Below are 24,782 nucleotides of genomic sequence, written 5' to 3'. Positions count from 1 at the left end.
AATGAAACATTGTTAAAGCTTCCTTTTATTTGGGTAACTAATTAATCTTCTACTGTAAGAACTGCTTCACTCAACACCTGACATGAACGACTATATTAGCCCAGTGATCTACATCATAAACAAGTTACACAGTCTAGTTGTCCAAAAAATTTTTACACTTACACTTGCTTGGAGATATTGGCCTCCTTTACATACCTGTCGCATGCGGATGAGTGTTGCAGTTATTGTACAGTATCATCTGTCGCTGTTTCGTGTATTCTATATCGACAAATTCAGAAATGCACATCTTTCTTCAGTGAACTTGTCAATGTACAGGAAAGGAAAGCATTATTTTTACTCTATATGTTAAAGAAGATTACTGATCAGTTTCTAGAAAAGGAGTGCGTGCTGATAATCTCGACCGAAAGTTCTAACACCATCTTACGTGTAGTCGTCGATTCTCACCCAATTCGAGCTATAGCTTCTCATTACGCTGACGTGGACAAAGATGTCAATAATGCTACACAGATTTTGTTTGTCTATATCTGTTTGATATGCGTCGAAAGTCGCACAGTTGTTGTTTGATAGTGTTCGATTTCAACAGTGTAAATTTAGAACCAATTCTTATCGCCAGGCAAGTGGATTTAAACAAAATAATCAAGTCTGTAGATGTAAACAGTACGCGAAGTAGCATTCACTTTTTGAGTTACCTGAAGGGCAATGCACTGTGGGTACGAGTTGTGTGGTGCGCATGCGCAGTTCAGTTTACAGTTGGAGCTCGTCAGAAAATGGCGTCGGCTAAGTTCTTGGAGGAAGCACTCAGTACAGACGTCGATGAATCAGCAGTCAGTGCTATTGTGGGAACGTTGGAGACACAGTTAGTGACTACGCAGCCTGCAGTTTCCAGTCAGCAAGGAACATCTGCGTCTGTGAATCAGAATCATATGAACAATACTATTGCTAATGGGGGCACTGTCTCAACACAGAAACACGGTGTTACAAACGGTGGCCCTCCATCTATGAATATTTTGAATGCAGATGCAAATAAAACTATTTCTTCTAGTACGATACAGAGTAGTAATGTTGTTCATTCAAGTGTTGTAAATACTGTCGTGGCTTCTCTTCATGGAGGAGTACCTACAAGTGGATACTTAAACCAAGTAACTTCAAGTGCTAATCAAGGAAATATAACAAATATTAGCAAATCTCACGAACCTGTTAAAGTAGTTTATCCTCCTGGAAGTCAAACGAACACTAGTACTGTCGGTATTAACATAAACAACAGAGTGAATTTCCCAACAACAGCCCTTCCAAATGGTAATCTTGGATTGTCTCCTATTCCGTCTCATACAGTGTTAAATGCAGTCACATCAACAGTCCAGAGTGCAGTGTCACAGTCTCATTCACAGTCTGGAGCAAGTGTTACTGGTAAAATTAGTGGTGTAGTTAGTGTTGACGGGAAACCTGGAACTGCTTTAGTGATAAAAGCTAGTGGAAATAATAATGCAACTCAAGGGACACCAATAAGTGCTAATTTAGTGACAGTCCCAATGACTGTAAATACTACCATGGCCCTGACAGGGTCATATGTAAACACAGCTGTTGGAACTACTACTGGCACTACAACAGGAATGTCAGGTGTGGTGACATTAACAAAACCAGTTACACATTCGGTGGGGACTTCACAGACGTTGGTAGGGAATTCGCCTACTATTTTACCAGCAAACGTTCAAATTTTGAATGTAAATGCAGTTCGATTAGGCACACCTGGTCAGCAAGGACAGAAGAGCATACCACCAAGAGTTGTTATAGGTGCACCACATATGGTTGGTGCTAGACCAGGGCAGCCAGGAGTAAGTATTTCAAATGAATTTGATACTGTCTGTTTTAATTGTGGAACTATAGGAGTGCTGGAATGTTGTGCTACTTTTGTTGTTTATTAGTTATTTACATTGTCAAAATGAAAGATATATTTTGCACAGTACTGATCACATCTGGCAGTAAAAAGCTTGAGTTATTTAATGGTGTTGTCATTATAGTCATATTACCAAGATTGGTGATTTTATTGAGATTTCCTGAAAAATCACCTCTGTTGTCAAGTTTTGTTTGTATATAGCACTCATTTTGTTGCTTGGGGGAATTGAATTCTAGAGAATGAAGCTAGTTTTTTACAGATACATTGCATAGTGAAATCGCTGATAAGAAACTGAAACAATCAGTTGTGGTACATTAATGGTTGCCTGTTAGCCATCCACCCAAGGTACCAAATAGGCAATGATTTGTTTATGTTCACATTCACACTTTTTCAACATTTGATGAAATGATTCTTACTATTTGCTTTGCTTTTAATGTTAGGATAGTTGCAGTGTTGTTTTAGTTATTAGATTGTTTCACATCAGTAGCTCTATCTGTAAAAATAAGTTTAGCCACATCAGTGCTATGCATTGTGGAGTGGGGTGCGTTTATTTTTCTCAAGCAGCGTTGCAGCAAAGGTGTGAATTACACAATATCTGCATCATATTGAGATTGTGGTAAATAATGGTTTATTTAAATAACATTGCAAAGTGGGTCATTTTTTTCTTTCAGAATGTTAAATTATGGCTTGCTTTTATGGGCTTTTGAAATGTGGCAAAGTAATGTAGTGTATATTTGTGTTGTTTGAGTCATAATATTTTTATTTATTTCGTATGTTATGACTTAATAGATGTATAACATGTAACTTGACTGCAGTTGACAAAAAATGGTCAGAGGTGCTGTCAGTTGGTGGTGTCCTTGTCATATTTGCCTTTGTTTATATGCATCGGTGGATGTTTATGTTACTTAAAATACAGTAAAATTATTGTCTAAGTAATGAGTTCTCATTTTATTAGAGTATTCTACAATCAAATAGAATTATATGTATAAAGTGAAGCAATTATTCATTTATGCAGGGTCTGTTCATGTAACCATGATCAAGGTAAGGGATAGGTGGGTGACTTACTTGTGTCCACTGGTAGCTTTGTCTTAGATTATTGTCATACTATGAATTCTGAATAATTCTTACACTTATGACACAAATGCTTATATAGTGATTAAAGGTAAGAGATTGGCTTACATTAGTGGCTCTCCTCCCACCCTCCGCCCCATTGTGTTTTATGTAGTTAATATATGTAACATACACCAATATATTTGTTGGTTATTTGTCTGTCATTTAATACAGCTTTTCTGGATTTGCCATGCAATTTTCTATTTTATAACAAAAAATGCATTGAATATGGCACAAAAGTATACATCAAACTATGTTACAGATCAGTGTCTCACCGCAACTAAGATTTTGTTTTATGGGGGTGAGGAATGGTACTATCGTGTTTTAGCTGTGATTCTATACTATTGTCAGAGTTCTTCACTTTTATATTATTTTGCCGTTGTATCATGTAAATTATGTACTTCTGCAGACCCATGGAAAGACAAGTTAACCTTTCAAAATATTAGGTCAAAGAAATGATTATAGCTTTGCAAAGTGTGATTAACAGTAATCATTAACTTACTGTAAAACAGTTATTAAACAGTTGGGCATTGCCATTTCCTTCAGCATGTTTTGTTATCTGTGTCTAGCTACTGTATTTCCTTCCTGTAGGGCTTCCCACTTTAAAAGTTTCCTTTTAATTATTTTGGAGTGTGAGAAATAATAGAAATCTATACATATCTGAATTGTTTTATTTAATCTGTTTTGGTAATCTGACTACAGGATCACTTTGCTTTGGACAATAGTATAGAATCACAGCTAAAACACGATAGTACCATTCCTCATTTCCATTGTTGACAGAATTGTACATGGCAGAAACACACACGCAAATGGGCCTATGAAGTTCAGCTTTATAATTTGACCAAAATATTTATTGTATTACTTATATTAATATTGTAAATAATTAACATATATTTAATTTGATTCAGAACCAGTTGCATGATGTAGTGATCAGAAATGAGGTCTGTGTTTTCATTAATGTGTGTAATGAACTATATTTTTTTCATAGCTATCATTGTGTAAGAATCGTGGTTTGTTTGTGTTGTGCGTTATTTTGATGCACTTGAGAACGGCTCCTGCCTTGTCACTAGGGTGACCTGTGGTAATCCAATTTTCTAGTGAAACTAGATCCCATGTGTTGGATTGTAAGAGTTTTTTAGCTTAAGTTAAATGCCATTTACACTTGCTATGGAACTTATCGTAATATTATATTGTAAAATGGCTTAGGTTGGTTGAATGTGCTGATGCTGGTCATTGGGTTTGTCTTGTGAGATAATGAATTTGGTGGTGATGTGCACATACAGTGACAGAGCACAACACTGACCAAATTTATTTTTCTTGCGTATTTTTGGTGGTAAGGGGCTGATTTGTAGTGGTGTTCAAGATCTAGGTTGAGTTGAAAGATGGCAATTTGGATGTGAGTTGACAGAGCCAGTGAGTGAGCAAATGAAATGTTCGTTATGGTGAGATATTGACCTGTAGCATAGTCCAAGATCTAGTTTAGGTTGCAAAGTGACAGTTTGCTTCAGAGGCAGTGAAGCTACTGAACTTAATGTGAAAATAACACACAGTTCTTCTTATTATGTTTATTTCATGCCTTCCATTTTGATTATGTCATGGGTCAACGCACATGAGTGTGGCATTGACAGGTTCAGTATTTACATGTACTTATTTTTTCCAAATTTTGTAGGTTGAAACAAACACCAGTGACTTATAAAATGCTGCAGTTACACAATTAACAGTATTGGAGAGTCTTTTCATAACTGCAGCATGTAGTTCTTTTGGAGTAAATAACAATTCGTTCTGTAGCTGTTGTTGCCTACATTATTTGATTCAAACAATTTGAAAAGTTTCATCATGTGTAGTAGTTAGTTATATATTAAAAACAAAGATTCCAAGACTTACCAAGGAGGAAAGCGCCGGTAGATAGGCACAATAAATAAAACACACACACAGAATTTCTAGCTATCGCAACCGACGGTTGCTTCTTCAGGAAAGAGGGAAGGAGAGGGAAAGACGAAAGGATGTGGGTTTTAAGGGAGAGGGTAAGGAGTCATTCCAATCCCGGGAGCGGAAAGACTTCCCTTAGGGGGAAAAAAGGACAGGTGTACACTCGCGCACGCACACACACATATCCATCCGCACATACACAGACACATTAGTTACTCAGATAAAAACTGTGATGGGTCATTCCATGGCAACTCATGTTACAAAGTGATGTTTATATTATAAGTTTTGGAAAATTAACAGAATAAAATGTTTCTATTAAATATTTTTTTGGCTCAACAGAGGCGTCCGATCCCACCCGTCGGCTTTGTTCCATCATGTAAGGGTTGTGTTGTATGACGTCACAATGGCGCGGAGTTTAGTTGAGTGTGTTGTGTTTATAGATGTTGTTTTGTTGCAGTTGGTGGTGCCCTCTGGTGTTGTGTTTATGGTTTGTGTGTTATGTGGTGTATTGGGTTCATTTTGATTTTTCTGCTCAATCTGTTAAGGTATTGGTTTTGACTGTGCTTACGGAAATTGGGTTCAGTGAGTTAACAGTCAAGTTTTTGTTGTGTTTAAGTTATTGTAGTGCTGTTTGTTGCATGTCACATGTTAATTTGTTTAATTTAATTTGTGGCTGCTTTTGCTAGGTATGGATAAGACAGATAAATTTAATAGTGCTTGTTTGCATGCAGAAATGAGGGGCAATACGTTGTTCCTCATAAAATTTTTACAACTATTTGGGCTGCTGGCCGAAATTGTAAAGTGGAACCTGTGTCGTCAGGAAATGTGGTTGGCATAAGTTCCGCCGTCTCGGACCAGGGACTGCTACATGGTGCAGTGTTATAGGGACAACTTACGGTACACTATAAGGTGTGGTACCTGGTTCGAGAGGTCTACGTTGGGCGTGCAAGAGGTTGTGTTGATGACATATTGTTTTTGTTATAGATCCTCTCACAGTTTTTTTGCACATGAGACTGTTGTGAGTGAGAGGATATTGTGTGTAGTGGAATTTGGGAATTTTGTGTTATCGATTTATTTCGTCATTTTGTGTGGTTAGGTATTTTGGTATGGTGGTGTGTGTTTATATTTAGTTTGCCCACACCCAAAAACCCCCATTTCCCATGTTTGTCCGGTTAGTTTGATTATAATTTTGGAGCAAGATGTGTGTGTTGGTGTTTCGATCTATTTTCGTGTTTGTTGTCATGTTTACATAATGACATAATAGGTGCCATATTGCAGTCATAGTGAATGGTCGAAAACCCCCATTTCCCATGCTTGTTGTCATGTTTGCATAATGACGTAATAGTCACAATATTGCAGTCATAGTGAATGGTAGTTTCCACCATATTGGTGACGTCATGGGTCAAAGTAGACGGCGGAATCAGACACTTCTGTACTTCAAAACATACTTTATACAGAATGCTCTACAAACCTATACCACAATAATTGTTACATTACTATATTTATAAAACCAAATCTTATAATTATTCTTGGTAACTCAAGTTACATTTCCAAGAAATGGCTTTTGTATATGATAAAGAAAATACAAAAGTCTGCTCTGTTTTATGTGAACATTTCTTGTAAGTTTTACACACAATACCAGAAGATCTTATAAGTATTTTAACAAAGTTCCAAACATTTAATCTCCAATAAAATAAATATTAAAACATAATGAACAGGTAAATCATGTTAAGACATACGGTAACTCACGTTACATTGTCACAGGCTTGCAGTTCTTGACTAAGGCCGAGAGATGTAGTTTTTTTGCCTCTTTGACTAAAGTCTTCTTCGCCCATAAGAACTTATGTGACATTAGAAGAAGAATTCAACAACGCTTTTACCAAATCTGTTGCATTGTTTACAACACATTTCCTACTTTTCACATGAGACCAAACTTGGTGTTTGACAGCCTCACCAATTCCATCCACTGGCCCCTTCCCATGAGAAGTTGCGAAGTACTTCCATGTAATTCTTTTGGCATGACTCTTACTTAAAACTTTTGTAGCCTCTCCAATATATCTGTTTTTAAACTGGTAAGCAGGATCATCTGACCAGATTGTATAACTTCTCCAATATTTTTTGGTAGTTCTTCAAGAAATCTATCAACGTAGGGAATGACAGTGTTATTTGTGTGGTCAAGATTACCAGATAGCAAGACATAGGGGTGAGAAGTAGCTGAATGCCAAATCATGACAGTAAAAATACTAATTTGATTATGCTGCCATTGTGTACTTTGAATTTCATCTTGACTTACACATGTAAAATTTTCATAAAGATCGATTTGCATCATGGCAGTTAGCATCGCAGAAGGCAGTGATTCCTTATCACTCTGATAGTTCTTTCATTGTTCTCTCTTAAAGTAGCAGTGCTCTAAAAATTTCAGTCCTATGGTAAGAATATGATCAAATAAGATTCTATAATGTACCTTCTTCTACTACTTTCAAAATTCTGCCATCACCCTCCTGCCAACCGTTTCACACCGTACTCTTGTACACCAGTGTGTAAATCAAGAAGTTTAACTGCCAATAAATCTTTATATTTCATGCACTTTCCCAACCAACAATCGGCTGTAGGCTCTGCACATAGAAAAAATTCTGGCCGGTTACTGGTGTACTTAGGTATTTGAGGTACTATGCTATGAAGACAGTCAGTAGCACAAATGAAATTCTCATGATATCTGCAGATGCACACATTGTGTGGCAGTTTATTGGCAAGCATGACATGTTTAGGTCTTAATTCTGCAAATTTACTTTTACCAATCACTTTGCCATTTTCTTCACAAAACATTGCATGGGCTTCTTAAGAAGAGAACATCACATGTCGTACTTGCAACTTACTCTTACCTTTCTCACATTTTACAGTCACAACATCTTTGCGTCCAGGGGCCTGTCTTCTAATGTCATCCCTTTCATAGAATTTGCTCACACTAATTATTTCATCGCTTATTTTTTGTTTAGAGATTCTTTCTACTACTAAAGGTTCAACACATGTATGATACAACCTTCTAATAACAAATTTTTGTTTTCTGGGTGATGCCAGAAGTACACATCTCATTTTTGATATGGCATTCCCCAATGAAGACCTATTTTTATATGGTGGAGAGACAGAACTATTTGGTGTAGCTGAAGATAATTCCTTTAGCCGCTTCCTGTACTTGGCAACTCTTTCTCTAACATTCTGTTTCCTGTCTGCAGCAATCCTTTCTTGTTCTCTTTTACTCAGACATTTTTCCAGTTCCTGCTTCTTTTTCCTGAATGTTTTCATAGTTTCCTTGTGTTTGATTTTATACTCTTCATATCTGCCTTCATCTTTCAATTTCTGCCTTCTTCTCATCTTTTCAGCTGCACTTAAAGGCATTCTGCAAAATTTCAAATTTTTGTAAAGTGGAAATAGCTGTATCCTATGGGATTTTATGATGCATATGGAGATAAATATACATTAAATATGTTGTTAGTTGTGTTGTATGTAATTCAGAACCAATCTGACTGCTCAAAATTATAACTAATCCTACAAAAATTATGGTAACACACATTACATAAATATTGGTAACTCACATTAGGCTATGTGATTTAAATATCCTATTCCAGGGAAGGCTTTCAGGAGGAATTTATTTGAGACACCACCATGTACACTTATGTGAAGGACATCATGGCATATAAGTTTCTATACTTACATGGATTTTGTGAAAATCTTAAAAAAGTTGGCATTTGGTAACTCATGTTACACATTTTGGGTTAGGTTATATAAATGTTTTTGTATTTATCATGCTTAAATTGTTTGCTTCTAAAAATATATCAAAAAGAAGAAGAAGTTATGCACGTTAAAGTGATTACAAACCATAAAGAATTATTATAAATTTCATGATTTTTTACTTACCTTGAAATTGATCAGATCTTTTGCGTGAACAGACTCAACAATATAGTCTTCAAAACAATGGTTCCAACAAGTAAACAATAGGTTTTGGAGGGAAAAATCAATCTTGCCAACAAAATTGGATGCCCAGTCTACATATGTAATGGGGGAAAATATTCCCACAGAAAAATTAATTTTTTGATAATTCCTCGTTTACATGGAATGACCCTGATGGTGCAAAGTATTTGTGGAAGACATACAGATAAAGAATCCAGAATTCTCAGTCTTTGGCATTTCATTACATTGACAACAGCAAATTGGGGTATGACCCTGTGTGTGAGAATTTTAAATTATGTATGAACACTTTGTTGCGTCTCTATCACATCTGATTTCCACTTTACATAATCTAATCTCTTATTCTTTTTTGTGTTTGTTTTCACTTGAAAACTTGTAGCAGATTACACTACAAACACTACAAGGCTTGCAACCTGGTACACAAGGTCATCTATTGCTGAAGACTGAAAATGGCCAGTATCAATTACTGCGGATGGGGCCTGTACCGACAACGCATAGTTCGACTGTTACTCCAAACAGTGGCACTGCTACGATACCAAGTGGCAGTACCTTCAGGATTCAGTCAGTTCCAGCGGTAAGTTTCGTATTATATTTACTGTCATCTTAATATTTTTATTGTTGGCAAAATTGGTTTTGTAATTCAGCTTCAGATTATTAATGTGCAGACAGCTGAACAAGTATGATTGTCATTCTACTGTTAATTTTATTTTTTTATTTTACTATGTACCAGAAGTATAGTTGGAAGGTTCTGGTAGAATGTAAATAATTTAGGAGTAAAGGAGACCACTCGGCGAATAACAGGGGCATTGAGTCTTCAAGCAGAGTGAACGTAGGCAGCCAGCCAGTTGGTTGGCAAGGAATGCGGAGGGAAGGGTGGCTAGTGCACGGACTAGGTATGTGATGCATGGATGCTGGAGCCGGTGAGGAGTGGTGCATGATGACGGTGATGTGAAGACGTCACTTGAGAGGGGGTCATAGGACAGAGGAAAGTGAAATTATGTGGGGATAGTGGGTTAATGGAGGTTGATGCAAGGAAGGTTACAGGAACTGAGGATGCGTTGCAAGGATAACTCCCGTCTACACAGTTCAAAAGTTGGTGGAGGGAGGAATTCAGGTGGCCCGGGTTGTGAAGCAGCCGTTGGAATTCAGCATGATCTGCTCAGCTGAAAGTTGTGCCACTGTGTAGTGAACTGACCCATGTGTAAGGCCTGCAAAAGCCATCCACCCAGCACTTTCTACTCCAGTCCTTTCATAAACTTACCATACACCGCCAGAGTCACGGCCACATGTGAAAGCAGTAACTTCATATACCAACTCTGCTTCAGTCACTGCAAAGCCTTTTATGTTGGTGTGACAATCAACTAGTTGCCTGCCAGAATGAATGGCCACTTCCAAACTATGGCCAAGAAGAAAGTTGACCATCTGGTGGCACAACATGCACGTGAGGACAACATGCTGAATTTCAGTGGCTGCTTCACAACAGGGCCATCTGGATCCTTTCCTTCAGCACCACCAGTGTTTCTGAACTACGCAGATGGCAATTATCCTTGCAACTTTTCATTTGCTTCCATAACCATCCTGGTCTCAATATCCATTAACACACCGTTACCACATCCTTCACTCAGCAATTTCCCCTTCCTCTGTCGTGTTACCCCTTTCCGCTGCACTGCTTCCCATCGGCTCCAGCAGCCATGCATCACATGCCTAGCCTGTGCACCTGCCACCCCACCGTCCTGCATACCTAGCCAGCTAACAGTCTGATTCCCTCTGAGCCCATAGCGAACCATGCTCTACTACTCTTCCTCCCTTCCATTTCTCTCTCCCTCTACCCACCCGACCTGACAAATCCCCACCCAGTCCATATACCGAACTGCAATTCCGGTATTGTGTGCCCAGCCAGCATCATGTAGGGGCACATGCACGTTTGTGTGTGTGTGTGTGTGTGTGTGTGTGTGTGTGTGTGTGTGTGTGTGTGTGTGTGTGTGTGTGTGTGTGTAAAAATATATCCTAGTTTCAGGTGGGGGGGGGGGGGGGCTCAAAAACTAATCTTTGAATTTTTTGTTTGATACTTAGTCACTAAGCCATCTTGCTGATTACGTATACCAATGGAGGATGCATTTTGTATAAGACTATCTTATTTATCTTTGTGGGAAAAATTTTATTTTACAATATTTTATGTTCATGAGACTTTGTTGAGGATGTCAACATGACACATACAACACAGATTTTATCATTGTTGTGTGAACTTGTTCTTAAGTTCTTCATCACGTTCATATGTAAAATATTGATTTTACTTAAATTGAAAAATATTTGCCTGAAGCAGATATCTGTCGGTATTGGTGTACGTTAAAGGGTTTTTCTTTCAACGTATTTAGCTACCTTCCAGTGCTTCTCTTTGACTCGGCTGTTCCAATCATAAATGATACACGATTGTTGACCAAGTAATATGCCATCTATTTTAAATTTGCAGATATTGTCCATGAATATTTTTCATAGTTCTCATATTTTGTGTGCCTCTTCGTGGCAATAGGTATTGACCCCCAACAAATTTCCAATACCTAAACATACACCTTTCAGTCTACATTTTGACAAGTCTATAAACAACCTCTACTGACTTATGACCTAAGTGATGTTACAGAAGTTTAATAAACCCCTCAATAACACAACAAAAAAAAACCATATGGTATTTTCCTTTAAAGAGTTTTATTAATTCCTTTTCTCTGTTCCTGTACCAAGAGAATGATACTCCATGAAGTAAAGGATTTTTTTTCTTTTTTTCATCCAAGTCTTAACCCAAGAAGTTCGGTAGCATCTTTTTTCAGATTCAGGTTACAATGTACATCAGTTAGTTTGTTTCGATTAAATAATTCTGGTGCAGAATCTTCCTTCGGCTTGTAATCATCACCACATCACGTTTTTGGACTTGCTTTCATGTCGCCCAAGAATGGGTGGTGGAATTGGAATGGGAAGAGATTCACCATGTGCGACTGGTTGTATGGTTGAAGAAATGATGGAGTATTTTATATTCTTACTTTTTGTATTATGACCCTCAACCTTAACAGTACAAAAATAGCAGGTCATGTTTCCCTCCAAACCATGGACATTGCAAAAAGCATTGATTTCCTCTTCCCATTTTTCCACTGTCTCAGTCTCTCTCTCCTACTTGCAATAAAATTTCTTGCTGTGAAACTTAGGTTCAAATGCAGCTACATCTTTTGGAAGCTATGAACTTGAAGCATATGCTGTACAAAGAAATGGTGGTGGGCCAACAATGCCACCACGGCCCAGTAAGGCAGCATCTTCAGAAACAGTGATGATTGCTACAGCACAACCACAGCGGGAAACTAATGGATCTACCTGCTGGTTTCAGCAATTCACCCACTCAATTATTGCAGTTATGCGCACTCTCATTCATCCATACATATTTTGCAATAATGGAAAAAATATTTCAACAACGGAGAGTAGACAACGGTCTTGAGAAGTTCGCATCGGTGATAGCTAACCTGAACAACCAGACCTCGGTGTTAATATCAGACGTTTTATGTGGCCTACTTTGAAAAGAGAAACGTGCCTTTCGGTACATTCCTGTATTCCTTGTCAGTAAAGTAATGTAGACCAACATGTACATGTTGATATTGGACATTTTGAAGGTACCTCTGCTAGATTCACACATGTTAATATGCACCTTGTTATATCTCTACCACAGTCAGAAAGTTAAGGTATTTATCTACAGCCATAGGGAGGTGTACAAGGTGGGCAGAGGCAATTCCAATACACTATATAACAGCTGAAACTACAGTGAAGACATTTCTGTGTAAGCGAGTGGTTGCACGTTTTGCATGCTACTGTCAAGTTATATGACTGATCAAGGACGTTACTTTGTGTCCACACTGTTCCTAGAGCTGGCCAAAATTTGCGGTTTCCAATGCCGCCACATGATTACCTATCACCCTGCCAATAATGGTATGGTGGAACGGCAGCACAGAATGCTGAAAGCAGCATCGATATGTCATCAAGAGAGGTGGATGGAAGTGTTACCATTAGTATTGATAGGCCTGACGTTGGTACGTCAGTGACTGAAATGGTTTACAGTGATCTGCTACTGATTCTGGAAGACTATTTAGTATCTGTCCCACTGCCAAAGTCAGAGGACCTCATGCAGTGTGTGCAGCAGCTAAAATGTGACTGCATGAATGTATGTTGCACACTGCCTTCACGCCATGGCACCCATACACTAAGACTTGCATGGTTGCTCGCATGTAATGTTAAGAACAGACTTGACCAAATTGTCCTTACAGCTGCCTTATACTGGCTCTTTTGAGGTGCTGGGTAGAGAAAAGTACAACATGACCATATTATACAATGACCTTTCAACGAACGTCTCGATTGAACATTTTAAGCCAGTGTGGGTTTTACTCACACCAATCTCAGGTGCTTTACCTGTGCGTAAAGACACAGTGAATGCAGAACAAACTGAAAGGACGTCTAGTCATCCGAGACAGTGCCACAACTGACAGATGCATCACCACCACAAAAAATCCCGTCACCGCTCCCAAGACATTAGACGCACACAAGAACTGGCCATTGAATTAAAGTATCAATACATCCCAGAGGCTCCACATTTTAAGAGGGGGGAGGGGGCGCCTTTGTGTCAGTATTTTTTCCATGCAGCTGTGTGAAATGATGTCAGAGTGTGCAAGGTGTTTCTTTGATGGACACTGTTTTTTATATTTTCTGTCATGTTAAGTAATTTCTGAGTGTTTGTTGATTCTTCTTAGCATTAAGTAATTTCGGCAAGATTGGAACAAATAGTTTTATTCATTCATTATATGCTGCACGTGTTCTACTTATGTGGTGTAGATCCATGTCTCCAAACGATTAAGATCTGAAATCAGCACAATAAAGTACTTCAAGAACAGCGGAAGTTACACAAACACCAAAAATCATGTTATGTAATATTATTAATCTAATATAACTAATGGAATACGTAAATTGATATCAACAGTTTACTCCTTTTTTTCCCCCATGAGTGTTGTGCATTTGTAAATGTGTTGATTGACTGGTATTTATTTTGTACATTCAGACCAAAAAGTGAATGTTACAGCCCTTCTTTGGATCTGACGAAATCAGGTGATCCTCAGAAAAAAAGACAGAAACCCAATTCCCAGATTATGCTTTTTGTGGACAAGACAAATTGTTCATATATAAGGAACATGGACACAGCAAAAGAAACTGGAATGATTCTAGAAAAAGCATGTGAAGACTCTGTATCCTTATGTAGAGTGGGATGGTGTAGAACATTAATCACAACAAAATGAGATAAATGCAAGTTCATAGACAACTATAGTGATAAAGTCATAATGAGTGCATTTTAGTTAAATGAAATAAAGTTTCCAGTGAGTGAAGAGCAGATAGGAAACTAATCATTATCAACCTATGATATGACACTTGAAAACAGTGATGCAGGTGTTACCAGAGTTTGTCTTAAAGTAAAACAAGATGTCAAACCTGAAGAAGCAAGTGGTGATAAAGAATGATTCTTACATCTAAATGAAAATTTCATATAAAAGTATTATAAAATGCTGCAAATGTAATGAACCTAATCAATCGCGAAATATTGATTGAGCAAGAACTAAAAAGGAGAAAACTCCTCAGAAATAATCATAAAGGTAACGTAACTATAACATTCTCATAAAAGGGCGATGTGGTACATAGATTCTTGTGCCTTGACTCACATCACAAACAATGGAGGGAAGATTCATAATGCCAAGCCATGCAACAGCTCTGGCCAGTGTGAGAGATAATGGCTGTGACTGAACGATTAAAGTACTCTGTAGTAAAGCAGCTTCGTGAAAAGGGAGAAAGGGATAATGAAGACAATTTTAGACCTATTTCTATGCCATCAGTGTTTGCTAAAGTTATTGAAAAGGCTGTGTATGTAAGTATAATTGATCATTTTATATCACATGATTTGCTGTCAAATATACAGCTTTAGAAATCGTTTAACAACTGAAAGTACTATATTCTCTTTTTCTCTGTGAGGTACTGGATGGCTTAAACAAAAGGTTTCAAACACTAGGCATATTTTTTTTTTATTTAACTAAGGCGTTTGATTGTGTTGATCACAAAATATTACTCCAGAAGTTGGACCATTATGGAATACGAGTAGCAGCTCACAATTGGTTCACCTCTTACTTTAGCAACAGACAGCAAAATGTCATTATTCAGAATGTTGAGAATGGCTGAGATGTGGGGTCTGAGTGGGGTACAGTCAAGTGGGCAGTGCCCCAGGGATCAGTGTAGGAGCCACCCCTGTTCCTTATTTATATAAATGATATGCCCTCTAGTATTATGCGTAACTCTAAAATAATTCTGTTTGCTGATAACACTAGCTTGGTAGTAAGGGATATTGTGTGCAACATTGGCTCGGTTCCAAATAGTGCAGTACATGACCTCAATTCATGGCTTGTAGAAAATAAAGCTAATGCTAAATCACAGTAAGACTAAGTTTTTATAGTTTCTAACACACAATTCAACAAAAACTGATGTTTTAATTTCACAGAATGGGCATATGACCAGTGAAACTGAACAATTCAAATTTCTAGGTGTACAGATAGATTGTAAACTATCACGGAAAGCCCACATTCATGACCTTGTTCAAAGACTTAATGCTGCCATTTTTATATTCCAATGGTATCTGAAGTAAGTGATCATTCGACCTGAAAATTAGTCTACTTTGCTTATATTCATTCGCTTATGTTGTATGGTATTATATTTTGGACTAACTCTCCCCATTCTAAAAGGATATTTTTGGCTCAGAAATGGGCGGTTCGGGCAATAAGTGGTGTAAGTTAACGAACCTCTTGTCGTCTCCTGTTCACGAGTCTGGGTGTTTTGACATTGACCTCTCAATATGTATACAGGGTCTCCCATTTATCTTGACCACCCTAAATAACAGTTTGTCCAGATGCAGATTACAAAATGTTTCAAGCAAATGTTATTTAGCCATCAGGGGGACATCAATGAGCATGATTGGCTTCATTGTAGTTTTGGTTTTTAAAAAGATATGAACAGCAGTGTGACTTTTTAAAATGGCACCCTTTATTTTTTATTCGGTAATTCATTTCCTCTCCTAAAGGCCTGTTCAAAAATGTAACATTCACTGAAACACAACATTATTAATTACATAACACAGCATTGACGTTGATGCTCCCAGTGCTTAGTGCAGGTACTCGGTCGGGGTAATGGAACATATCCAAATGCTGATGTTGACAGAGAACAAATGTAAACATAGGTAGAACACACGTGTCATTCCGTCAGCCATCATCAGTTGAAGAGTTGTGTGAGTAGAATGTACATCCACAAAGAAAAGGTAGAAATGCTACTCATCTATGGGGAATGTAAGTCAGCAGAACAGTAATTGCATTACTGTTTTCTTATGTACAGGTATATTTAGTACAGTAGTTTAGTCCTTTTAAATACTGTTGTGTAGTGTAGGCTTACAGTAAAGGCTGTCCTTCCTACAATCTGCATTGACATAATGTTTCTTTTATTTTGTTGTTGGAGGTAGGCGAAATGCTAACTTCCCATTGGATGTTTTCTCGTCTTGTTGCAATGTTTCAGGAAACAGGAAGTTTCAACCCACGCAACACAATCATCGTAGCACTCGCACAGACAAAGCTGCCGAAGTTACTGTTCTTGCTTCCTTTGCTATGAATCCACATGTGAGCCCACAATAACTTGAACACAAGAGTTGCATTCTTAAAATCGATGTACATAGTATTCTTATACATCACTGGTTCCATCCTTACCACGTACACCTGCATTGAGAATTGGATGGGAATGATTTCCAGAATCGTATACAGTTCTATCAGTGGGCACAGCAGCAAATCCTCACCAACCCGAACTTCTTCTACAGTGTTCTATTTACCGATGAATGTCCCTTATCAAACAAAGGACAGGTAAATACAAGGAACATGCATTATTGGTCCAGCAACAACGCACGATGGCTTAGACAGGTGGAATGTCAGTGACAATGAAGAGTTAATGTTTGGTGTGGGGTGCTTGGTACTGTAATTATTGGCCCTTATTTCATCAATGATAGTCTAAACAGCACAGTATATGCCACCTTCCTCACATGAATTCTTCCTCCTCTTCTGGATGAAGTGCCGCTAAGAACCAGAATGCTTATGTGGTATCAACAGGATGGATGTCCAGCACGTAATGCCTTGCTGGCACGTCGTGTTCTGGACCGAAGGTATCCTGCCAGATGGATTGGTCGAGGAGGAACAGTTACTTGGCCTGCTAGGTCTCCAGATTTAGATCCTCGGGACTTTTTTCTGTGAGAATGCATGAAAGACATTGTCTATTGTGATATTCCAACAACTCCAGAGGACATGCAGGAACATATAGTGCTTGCTTGTAATTCTCTTCAGCAGGCAACACTGGAAGCAGTGAAAAATTATTTAATTCAATGAGTGCACCAGTGTATGTGTTCAGGGTCACCACTTTGAGCACCTTTGAATATTCTACTCCTGGGCAATGGTTCAGGAGAATCAAAGTCAATTTTGTGTTATGTTTTTACTGACAACTCCATCAAGTGGACGAGTTTGTGATCCTGGGCTCAAAGTCAATGTTGTGTTATGTAATTAGTAATGTTGTGTTTCAGTGAATAGTACACTGTGATAAATTTTTGAATAGGTCTTTAGGAGAGGAAATTAATTACTGAATAAAAAATACAGGGTGCCATTTAAGTCATACCGCTGTTCATATCTTTGTGAAAAATAAAGTTACAACAAAGGCAATCATGCTGATTGATGTCTCCCTGATGGCTGAAGAACATTTGCTTGAAACATTTTGTAATTTGCATCTGGACAAACAGTTGTTTAGGGTGGTCAAGATAAATGTGACACCCTGTACATTCCTTACTGTCATTTCTTAGTAACAACATTAGCTTATTCCCAAGAATAAGCTGCTTTCACTCAGCTAATACTCGGCATACATCAAATCTGCATTTGGATCGGACTTCTTTACTCTTGTGCAGGAAATACTAAATGTCTTCTTCCAAAGCTGTTTCACAGAGGACTGCACTGTAGTTCCTTCTCTAGATTGTAGCACAGATGACAGAATGGTAGATATCGAAATAGACGACAGAGGGATAGAGACACAATTAAAATCGCTCAAAAGAGGACATCAGAAAAGAAAGACATGTATTCTCATAAACAAGCACAGCTCACTCTCACAACCTTTATCTCTGGCTGCTCAGGTTTGCATTGCAAAACCACATCACAAGAAGCAGGATAAGAAGTCACAGAAGTTGACATTCAAGCTCTATTGTTGGGCAACTGAAGGCTATCAATTCATAGATAAGGAAACTTACCAAGTAACTGTCAGCAGAAATGTGAATTCCCTGGAGGATGAGAATTTTCCAAGTTCAAAGATAAAACAACCTAATCTTACCAATGATTAGGATTGGGACAAGAAGCAGTTCTTTCTAACATCAGTACTTTCATAGTGATAGAGTAGTTAAGTCATTAGACTGAGAGTTTGAGCCCTTTTGTAGCTTTGAGGCTGGAACACTGAAGCTCAAGCTGAGGAACATATTTTAAAAGAGATAACACCTCGAGGGTCGAGCAGAGAAACAAAATCCGAGGAGTCGCCTGGTCATATGACACATTTGAGAAGAAGTATTTTGAATCTCAAAAAAATTCTTTGAACAGATTTTTTGAGATAATACTTACAACCAGTGAGCCAGTGCCTATGCATGGAAATTACACAAAATCATGAAAAAGGAAAATTTTGAAATCTTCCAGGAATCCTGTGTAAGAAATGTTCTGTGTTCCAAAGAAATGTGAAATGAGTGAAACCAAGCCAGTTTCAACACCACTCGAACTCTGTTTGGACTTGAGGTAGTAAAACCAATTCACATCAGTGCACCTTAGCACAAGGCAATAGGAAGTTATCTACATCTATCTGATATGTCCATACCTGACATGTTTTGCTATTAATCTCCTTAGATGATGTAATCACTATTTTAATTCTTTGACGTACTAATATTTTTTCCAATAGTCAACCCTATATTTACCACTTAAATTTACAAAAAGCAGCATATTTTGTCTTACACAATTTTCTCAGTATTATAAGTATTATATAATTTTTTGAGAAGAATTCTGTATAAGTCTTACCTTAGTATTTACTGAAGTGATGAGGAGTGAAGATGATACTGCCCTCAGGGGCTCAGCATTCGTTTGTTGAGTACAGGTTTGGTGACTCCAGTATTCTTGAGCTGGGAACTGGTAAGTGCCACCAGTTCCCTGTCACTGTAAGCTCTGGACTTGCTTCAGCGACCATTATGTGGTGTGACAGTGGGGCATTGTGTGTCATAGGGAATGGGGATCTTGGCTTGACCATCTGGTTCATGGCGATGGTAGAAACATCTATTTATAAAACCTCTCAATCTTAAGGTTTGCTACATGCTGGTGGGATGCTTGGCTGTTGAGGTGAAACCGTCATTAGCGGGCAACTTCTGGGGAACCTACCTCACCTCAGTTGTATAAGGCTTACCTAGGCATATGGGGTTCTGTCTAGGTGACTTTTACGGATTCTCCGGAGGTTTCTCTTTCTCTTCCCATCGGAAAGGGTGGGCCGCTGGTAGGTGCCAACATCCAGTCAATGAAGAGGACTTGGATAGCCAGTCTTCCTGATTCTGGACGTCTGCAGAGTGGTGGTATTTGTAGTAATAGAACATATGCTGCTGGCCAGACTGTGTTTTTCGTAGTCAAGTTGAAAGAAGGTAATTTTGAAAAGGTTTTGCCCTTCTGTATTCAAAAGGGCCTAAATGGAATCTGTGCTCTTTAAAGTCAGTCAAACACTTGTGAAATGGGACATCGTTAGTGGAAACTTGTAATTCCTAGCAAGCAGTTAACCTCCAAAAAGCTAGAAGTATTGGGGAGTTTGCAATAGAGACAGAATTGTGCAACACCTTGAATTACAGCAAAGTTGTTGTGACTTCCAGGGATCTCTTTGTCTTCCCCAGAGAAGAACTGAAAGATGAATGGGCCCATGAAGGCATTGTTGATGCACAAAATATAACAGAAATGGTGGATGGTGATCTAGTAAAATTGGACTGCACAGCACAAAACTTTCAGAGTATGTCAAGGGAGGTTTCCTTTGCCTCAGTGCATGGCCTTATTTCCCGAACCAAATATGCTGTTTTAAGTGCCAGTGCTTTTGGCACACTATTGTCAGACATAAGGGAGAAGCCACTTGTGGCAAATGTGAGAGGGCCGCCCAAGAAGAAGTTGACTGTTCATCTCCTGTGAATTGTGTCAACTGCTCTGGAGATCACCCTATATGGAGTGGGGTCTGCAGTGTCTTTCTTGAAGAAGAGAAGATACAGAAAATAAAAACCACTAAACACAACTCGTATGGAGAGGACAAAAAGATCTAAAAGGCCATGCAGCCCCCAACGCTCGCTGTCTCCTTTGTGTCTGTTCTTCAGCAGCCCGTCCCTAAAACTGATGCTGCAACACAAATGGAGATTGCCAGTGTCAGCACTAGTACCTGTGTCTGCCAATGCACTTTTTCTGCTACAGTTCTGTAGAAGTCCATACTTTCATCCAGGACTTTGGACAAGGCTATGGTTGCTGCTGTTATGTAGCTCCCTGCCCCTCCAAAGGTTCAGGCTGGTCCACTGTCCGGTGCTGTTATTACCATAGCCACGGTTGTGACCCAAAAGCCTACAGGACGAACAGTCTGAGACGAAGTGTGAATCACTGACTGAGCCAGGAAGTCAACTGTCCGATGATGGTGAACTAATCCTCTGTGACTTCTCTTTTGATTGTACATAAGAGCTAATGGACCTTGTTGGCTGTGACAATCATCTCACCTCGAAACTGAACCTTCTAATATGATAGCTTCCCCTCCCATACGGAAAGACAAGGTGAAAGTGACACCCCCATGGTAAATGGCTCCCATCCTCCTGTGGAATATTAATGGGTTCAGGCTGAATGTGGAGGAACTGAAGATCCTAGCACAGAAACACCCACTGTGCATGTGTTAGCAGGAAATGCATTTTGAAGTGTCTGATGTCCCTGTTCTAAGGGGCTATACAGTCTATTGCAAGGATGGCCTGAGCGGACCAAGGGAGTGGTTATTGTGTTTGTAAATAACACACACCACTCCTCTGCTCTCCTCCTGGCTACTGACCTGCAAGCAGTTGCAGTTGAAATTCGCATGTGTTGGAGGATCGCAATTTGCTCTTTGTATTTATCTCTGATGCAGTACACTCTGAGGCTCTCACAGATCTCGTGGAACAACTCCTCCACCCATTTCTTCTCTTGGGAGACTTCAATGCCCATAATGTCTTGTGGGACTCAACCTCCACTTGCCCTCAGGGTCAGGTTTTTAAGGGCCTCTAGGCATCGCATGAGCTGTGCATCCTAAACAGCGGTACTTCCACTCATTTTTGTGCTACTACTGGGTCATTCTCAGCCAACGACCTCTCTCTTTGCTCTCCAGGCTTTGCAGACTGTTCAATAGGAAGTCATTGATGACCTTCTTTACAATGAATACTTTCCACTCCGCGTTAACCTACTGGATGGAGAATTGCTTCAACAGAACCCACCTAAATGGATGGTCAGCAGGGCTAACTGGACACTGTTCATCCAGCTGGCTGTATTTGAACATCGCAACAACATCGAGCATTGGGTGGACCACAGGTAATCTATCATGTCACTGACTTATCCTCCCCAAAATCCTCAGGTCATCTTTGCAGGCAACCTGTACCTTGGTTGACAGATAAGTGCCATACACCAATTAGGGCCTGACGTGCGGCTGTTTGATGATTAAATACTGTCCTACAGAAGACAACCTCATAGACTTATGAGTCGCAAGAACCAAGAGCGTGTAATTAAGGAGAGCAAGAAAAGATCATGGCAAGCATTCCAGGACTCTATCAATTGTTCTACAAAAGTACGGGAAGCCATCTGGTGTATTTCCGATAAACACAGTCATTTACCAATAGCAGCAGTGCTGAAACAGACGTGTCTCCAGACAACACCTGGAGACATCGCTCAGATGATGCCAATGCAAGCCAGGATCCAGCGTTTCATAGGTGCCGTCTGACTGTAGAGAGAGGCAAGTTGGACTTAAGATCCAACAGTACTGAGTCCTGCAACTCCGCTTTCTCCATGTAAGAGCTGGAATTGGCACTGTCTGAGACTCATTACAGTGCACCCGGTCATGACCAAGTTTGGTACTGCATGCTTAGACATTTGTCAGTGGCGTCAAAGGAAATTTTAATCTTATGTGGCAGAAAGGCATCTTGCGCCACTCGTGGAGGGAGCCAATTCTGATACCTCTCCTCAGACCAGGAAAGGACCTCACATATTCCTGTAGTTACCATAATATCACCTTAATGAACTGTGTAGGAAGACCCTGGCATGAATGTTAACCATCATTTGATCTCCAGAATGAGATTTTCACTCTGCAGCGGAGTGTGCGCTGATATGAAACTTCCTGGCAGATTAAAACTGTGTGCCCGACCGAGACTCGAACTCGGGACCTTTGCCTTTCGCGGGCAAGTGCTCTACCAACTGAGCTACCGAAGCACGACTCACGCCCGGTACTCACAGCTTTACTTCTGCCAGTATCCGTCTCCTACCTTCCAAACTTTACAGAAGCTCTTCTGCGAAACTTGCAGAACTAGCACTCCTGAAAGAAAGGATATTGCGGAGACATGGCTTAGCCACAGCCTGGGGGATGTTTCCAGAATGAGATTTTCACTCTGCAGCGGAGTGTGCGCTGATATGAAACTTCCTGGCAGATTAAAACTGTGTGCCCGACCGAGACTCGAACTCGGGACCTTTGCCTTTCGCGGGCAAGTGCTCTACCAACTGAGCTACCGAAGCACGACTCACGCCCGGTACTCACAGCTTTACTTCTGCCAGTATCCGTCTCCTACCTTCCAAACTTTACAGAAGCTCTTCTGCGAAACTTGCAGAACTAGCACTCCTGAAAGAAAGGATATTGCGGAGACATGGCTTAGCCACAGCCTGGGGGATGTTTCCAGAATGAGATTTTCACTCTGCAGCGGAGTGTGCGCTGATATGAAACTTCCTGGCAGATTAAAACTGTGTGCCCGACCGAGACTCGAACTCGGGACCTTTGCCTTTCGCGGGCAAGTGCTCTACCAACTGAGCTACCGAAGCACGACTCACGCCAGGAAGTTTCATATCAGCGCACACTCCGCTGCAGAGTGAAAATCTCATTCTGGAAACATCCCCCAGGCTGTGGCTAAGCCATGTCTCCGCAATATCCTTTCTTTCAGGAGTGCTGGTTCTGCAAGTTTCGCAGAAGAGCTTCTGTAAAGTTTGGAAGGTAGGAGACGGATACTGGCAGAAGTAAAGCTGTGAGTACCGGGCGTGAGTCGTGCTTCGGTAGCTCAGTTGGTAGAGCACTAGCCCGCGAAAGGCAAAGGTCCCGAGTTCGAGTCTCGGTCGGGCACACAGTTTTAATCTGCCAGGAAGTTTCATATCAGCGCACACTCCGCTGCAGAGTGAAAATCTCATTCTGGAAACATCCCCCAGGCTGTGGCTAAGCCATGTCTCCGCAATATCCTTTCTTTCAGGAGTGCTAGTTCTGCAAGTTTCGCAGAAGAGCTTCTGTAAAGTTTGGAAGGTAGGAGACGGATACTGGCAGAAGTAAAGCTGTGAGTACCGGGCGTGAGTCGTGCTTCGGTAGCTCAGTTGGTAGAGCACTTGCCCGCGAAAGGCAAAGGTCCCGAGTTCGAGTCTCGGTCGGGCACACAGTTTTAATCTGCCAGGAAGTTTCATATCAACGCACACTCCGCTGCAGAGTGAAAATCTCATTCTGGAAACATCCCCCAGGCTGTGGCTAAGCCATGTCTCCGCAATATCCTTTCTTTCAGGAGTGCTAGTTCTGCAAGTTTCGCAGAAGAGCTTCTGTAAAGTTTGGAAGGTAGGAGACGGATACTGGCAGAAGTAAAGCTGTGAGTACCGGGCGTGAGTCGTGCTTCGGTAGCTCAGTTGGTAGAGCACTAGCCCGCGAAAGGCAAAGGTCCCGAGTTCGAGTCTCGGTCGGGCACACAGTTTTAATCTGCCAGGAAGTTTCATATCAGCGCACACTCCGCTGCAGAGTGAAAATCTCATTCTGGAAACATCCCCCAGGCTGTGGCTAAGCCATGTCTCCGCAATATCCTTTCTTTCAGGAGTGCTAGTTCTGCAAGTTTCGCAGAAGAGCTTCTGTAAAGTTTGGAAGGTAGGAGACGGATACTGGCAGAAGTAAAGCTGTGAGTACCGGGCGTGAGTCGTGCTTCGGTAGCTCAGTTGGTAGAGCACTTGCCCGCGAAAGGCAAAGGTCCCGAGTTCGAGTCTCGGTCGGGCACACAGTTTTAATCTGCCAGGAAGTTTCATATCAACGCACACTCCGCTGCAGAGTGAAAATCTCATTCTGGAAACATCCCCCAGGCTGTGGCTAAGCCATGTCTCAGCAATATCCTTTCTTTCAGGAGTGCTAGTTCTGCAAGTTTCGCAGAAGAGCTTCTGTAAAGTTTGGAAGGTAGGAGACGGATACTGGCAGAAGTAAAGCTGTGAGTACCGGGCGTGAGTCGTGCTTCGGTAGCTCAGTTGGTAGAGCACTTGCCCGCGAAAGGCAAAGGTCCCGAGTTCGAGTCTCGGTCGGGCACACAGTTTTAATCTGCCAGGAAGTTTCATCATTTGATCTGGTTGTTAGAGACCAGCTCCTCTCGGTGTGGATTCTGGAGATATTGGTCCACTGTTGACAGCAGGGTGGGACGGCTATTCAGCCGTCTCTTCTATGTAAAAATCACTGTTTTGACATCTTCTTTGATATCAGTAATGCA

At 40.2% G+C, this 24,782-nt stretch overlaps 1 protein-coding gene across 4 annotated transcripts in view; it reads left to right on the top strand.

The window, feature by feature from the left end:
* Positions 1-407: 407 nt before the first annotated feature.
* The window catches only part of LOC126267441 (transcription initiation factor TFIID subunit 4), a 184,080-nt gene continuing 159,705 nt past the window's right edge, over positions 408-24,782 (top strand). For 2 of the 4 annotated variants that reach the window (XM_049972730.1, XM_049972722.1), the window contains exons 1-2: positions 467-1,832; positions 9,279-9,473. In XM_049972730.1, the coding sequence (XP_049828687.1) occupies positions 534-1,832; positions 9,279-9,473 (1,494 nt within the window). In that variant the 5' untranslated portion in view covers positions 467-533. Of the gene's footprint in view, positions 1,833-9,278; positions 9,474-24,782 lie in introns of all 4 variants that reach the window. The other 2 variants (XM_049972718.1, XM_049972710.1) reach the window with 2 other exon arrangements.

Source organism: Schistocerca gregaria, chromosome 1 (assembly GCF_023897955.1).
Source record: "Schistocerca gregaria isolate iqSchGreg1 chromosome 1, iqSchGreg1.2, whole genome shotgun sequence".
Lineage (NCBI taxonomy): Eukaryota > Metazoa > Arthropoda > Insecta > Orthoptera > Acrididae > Schistocerca > Schistocerca gregaria.
This window is presented reverse-complemented; position numbering and strand designations above follow the sequence as displayed.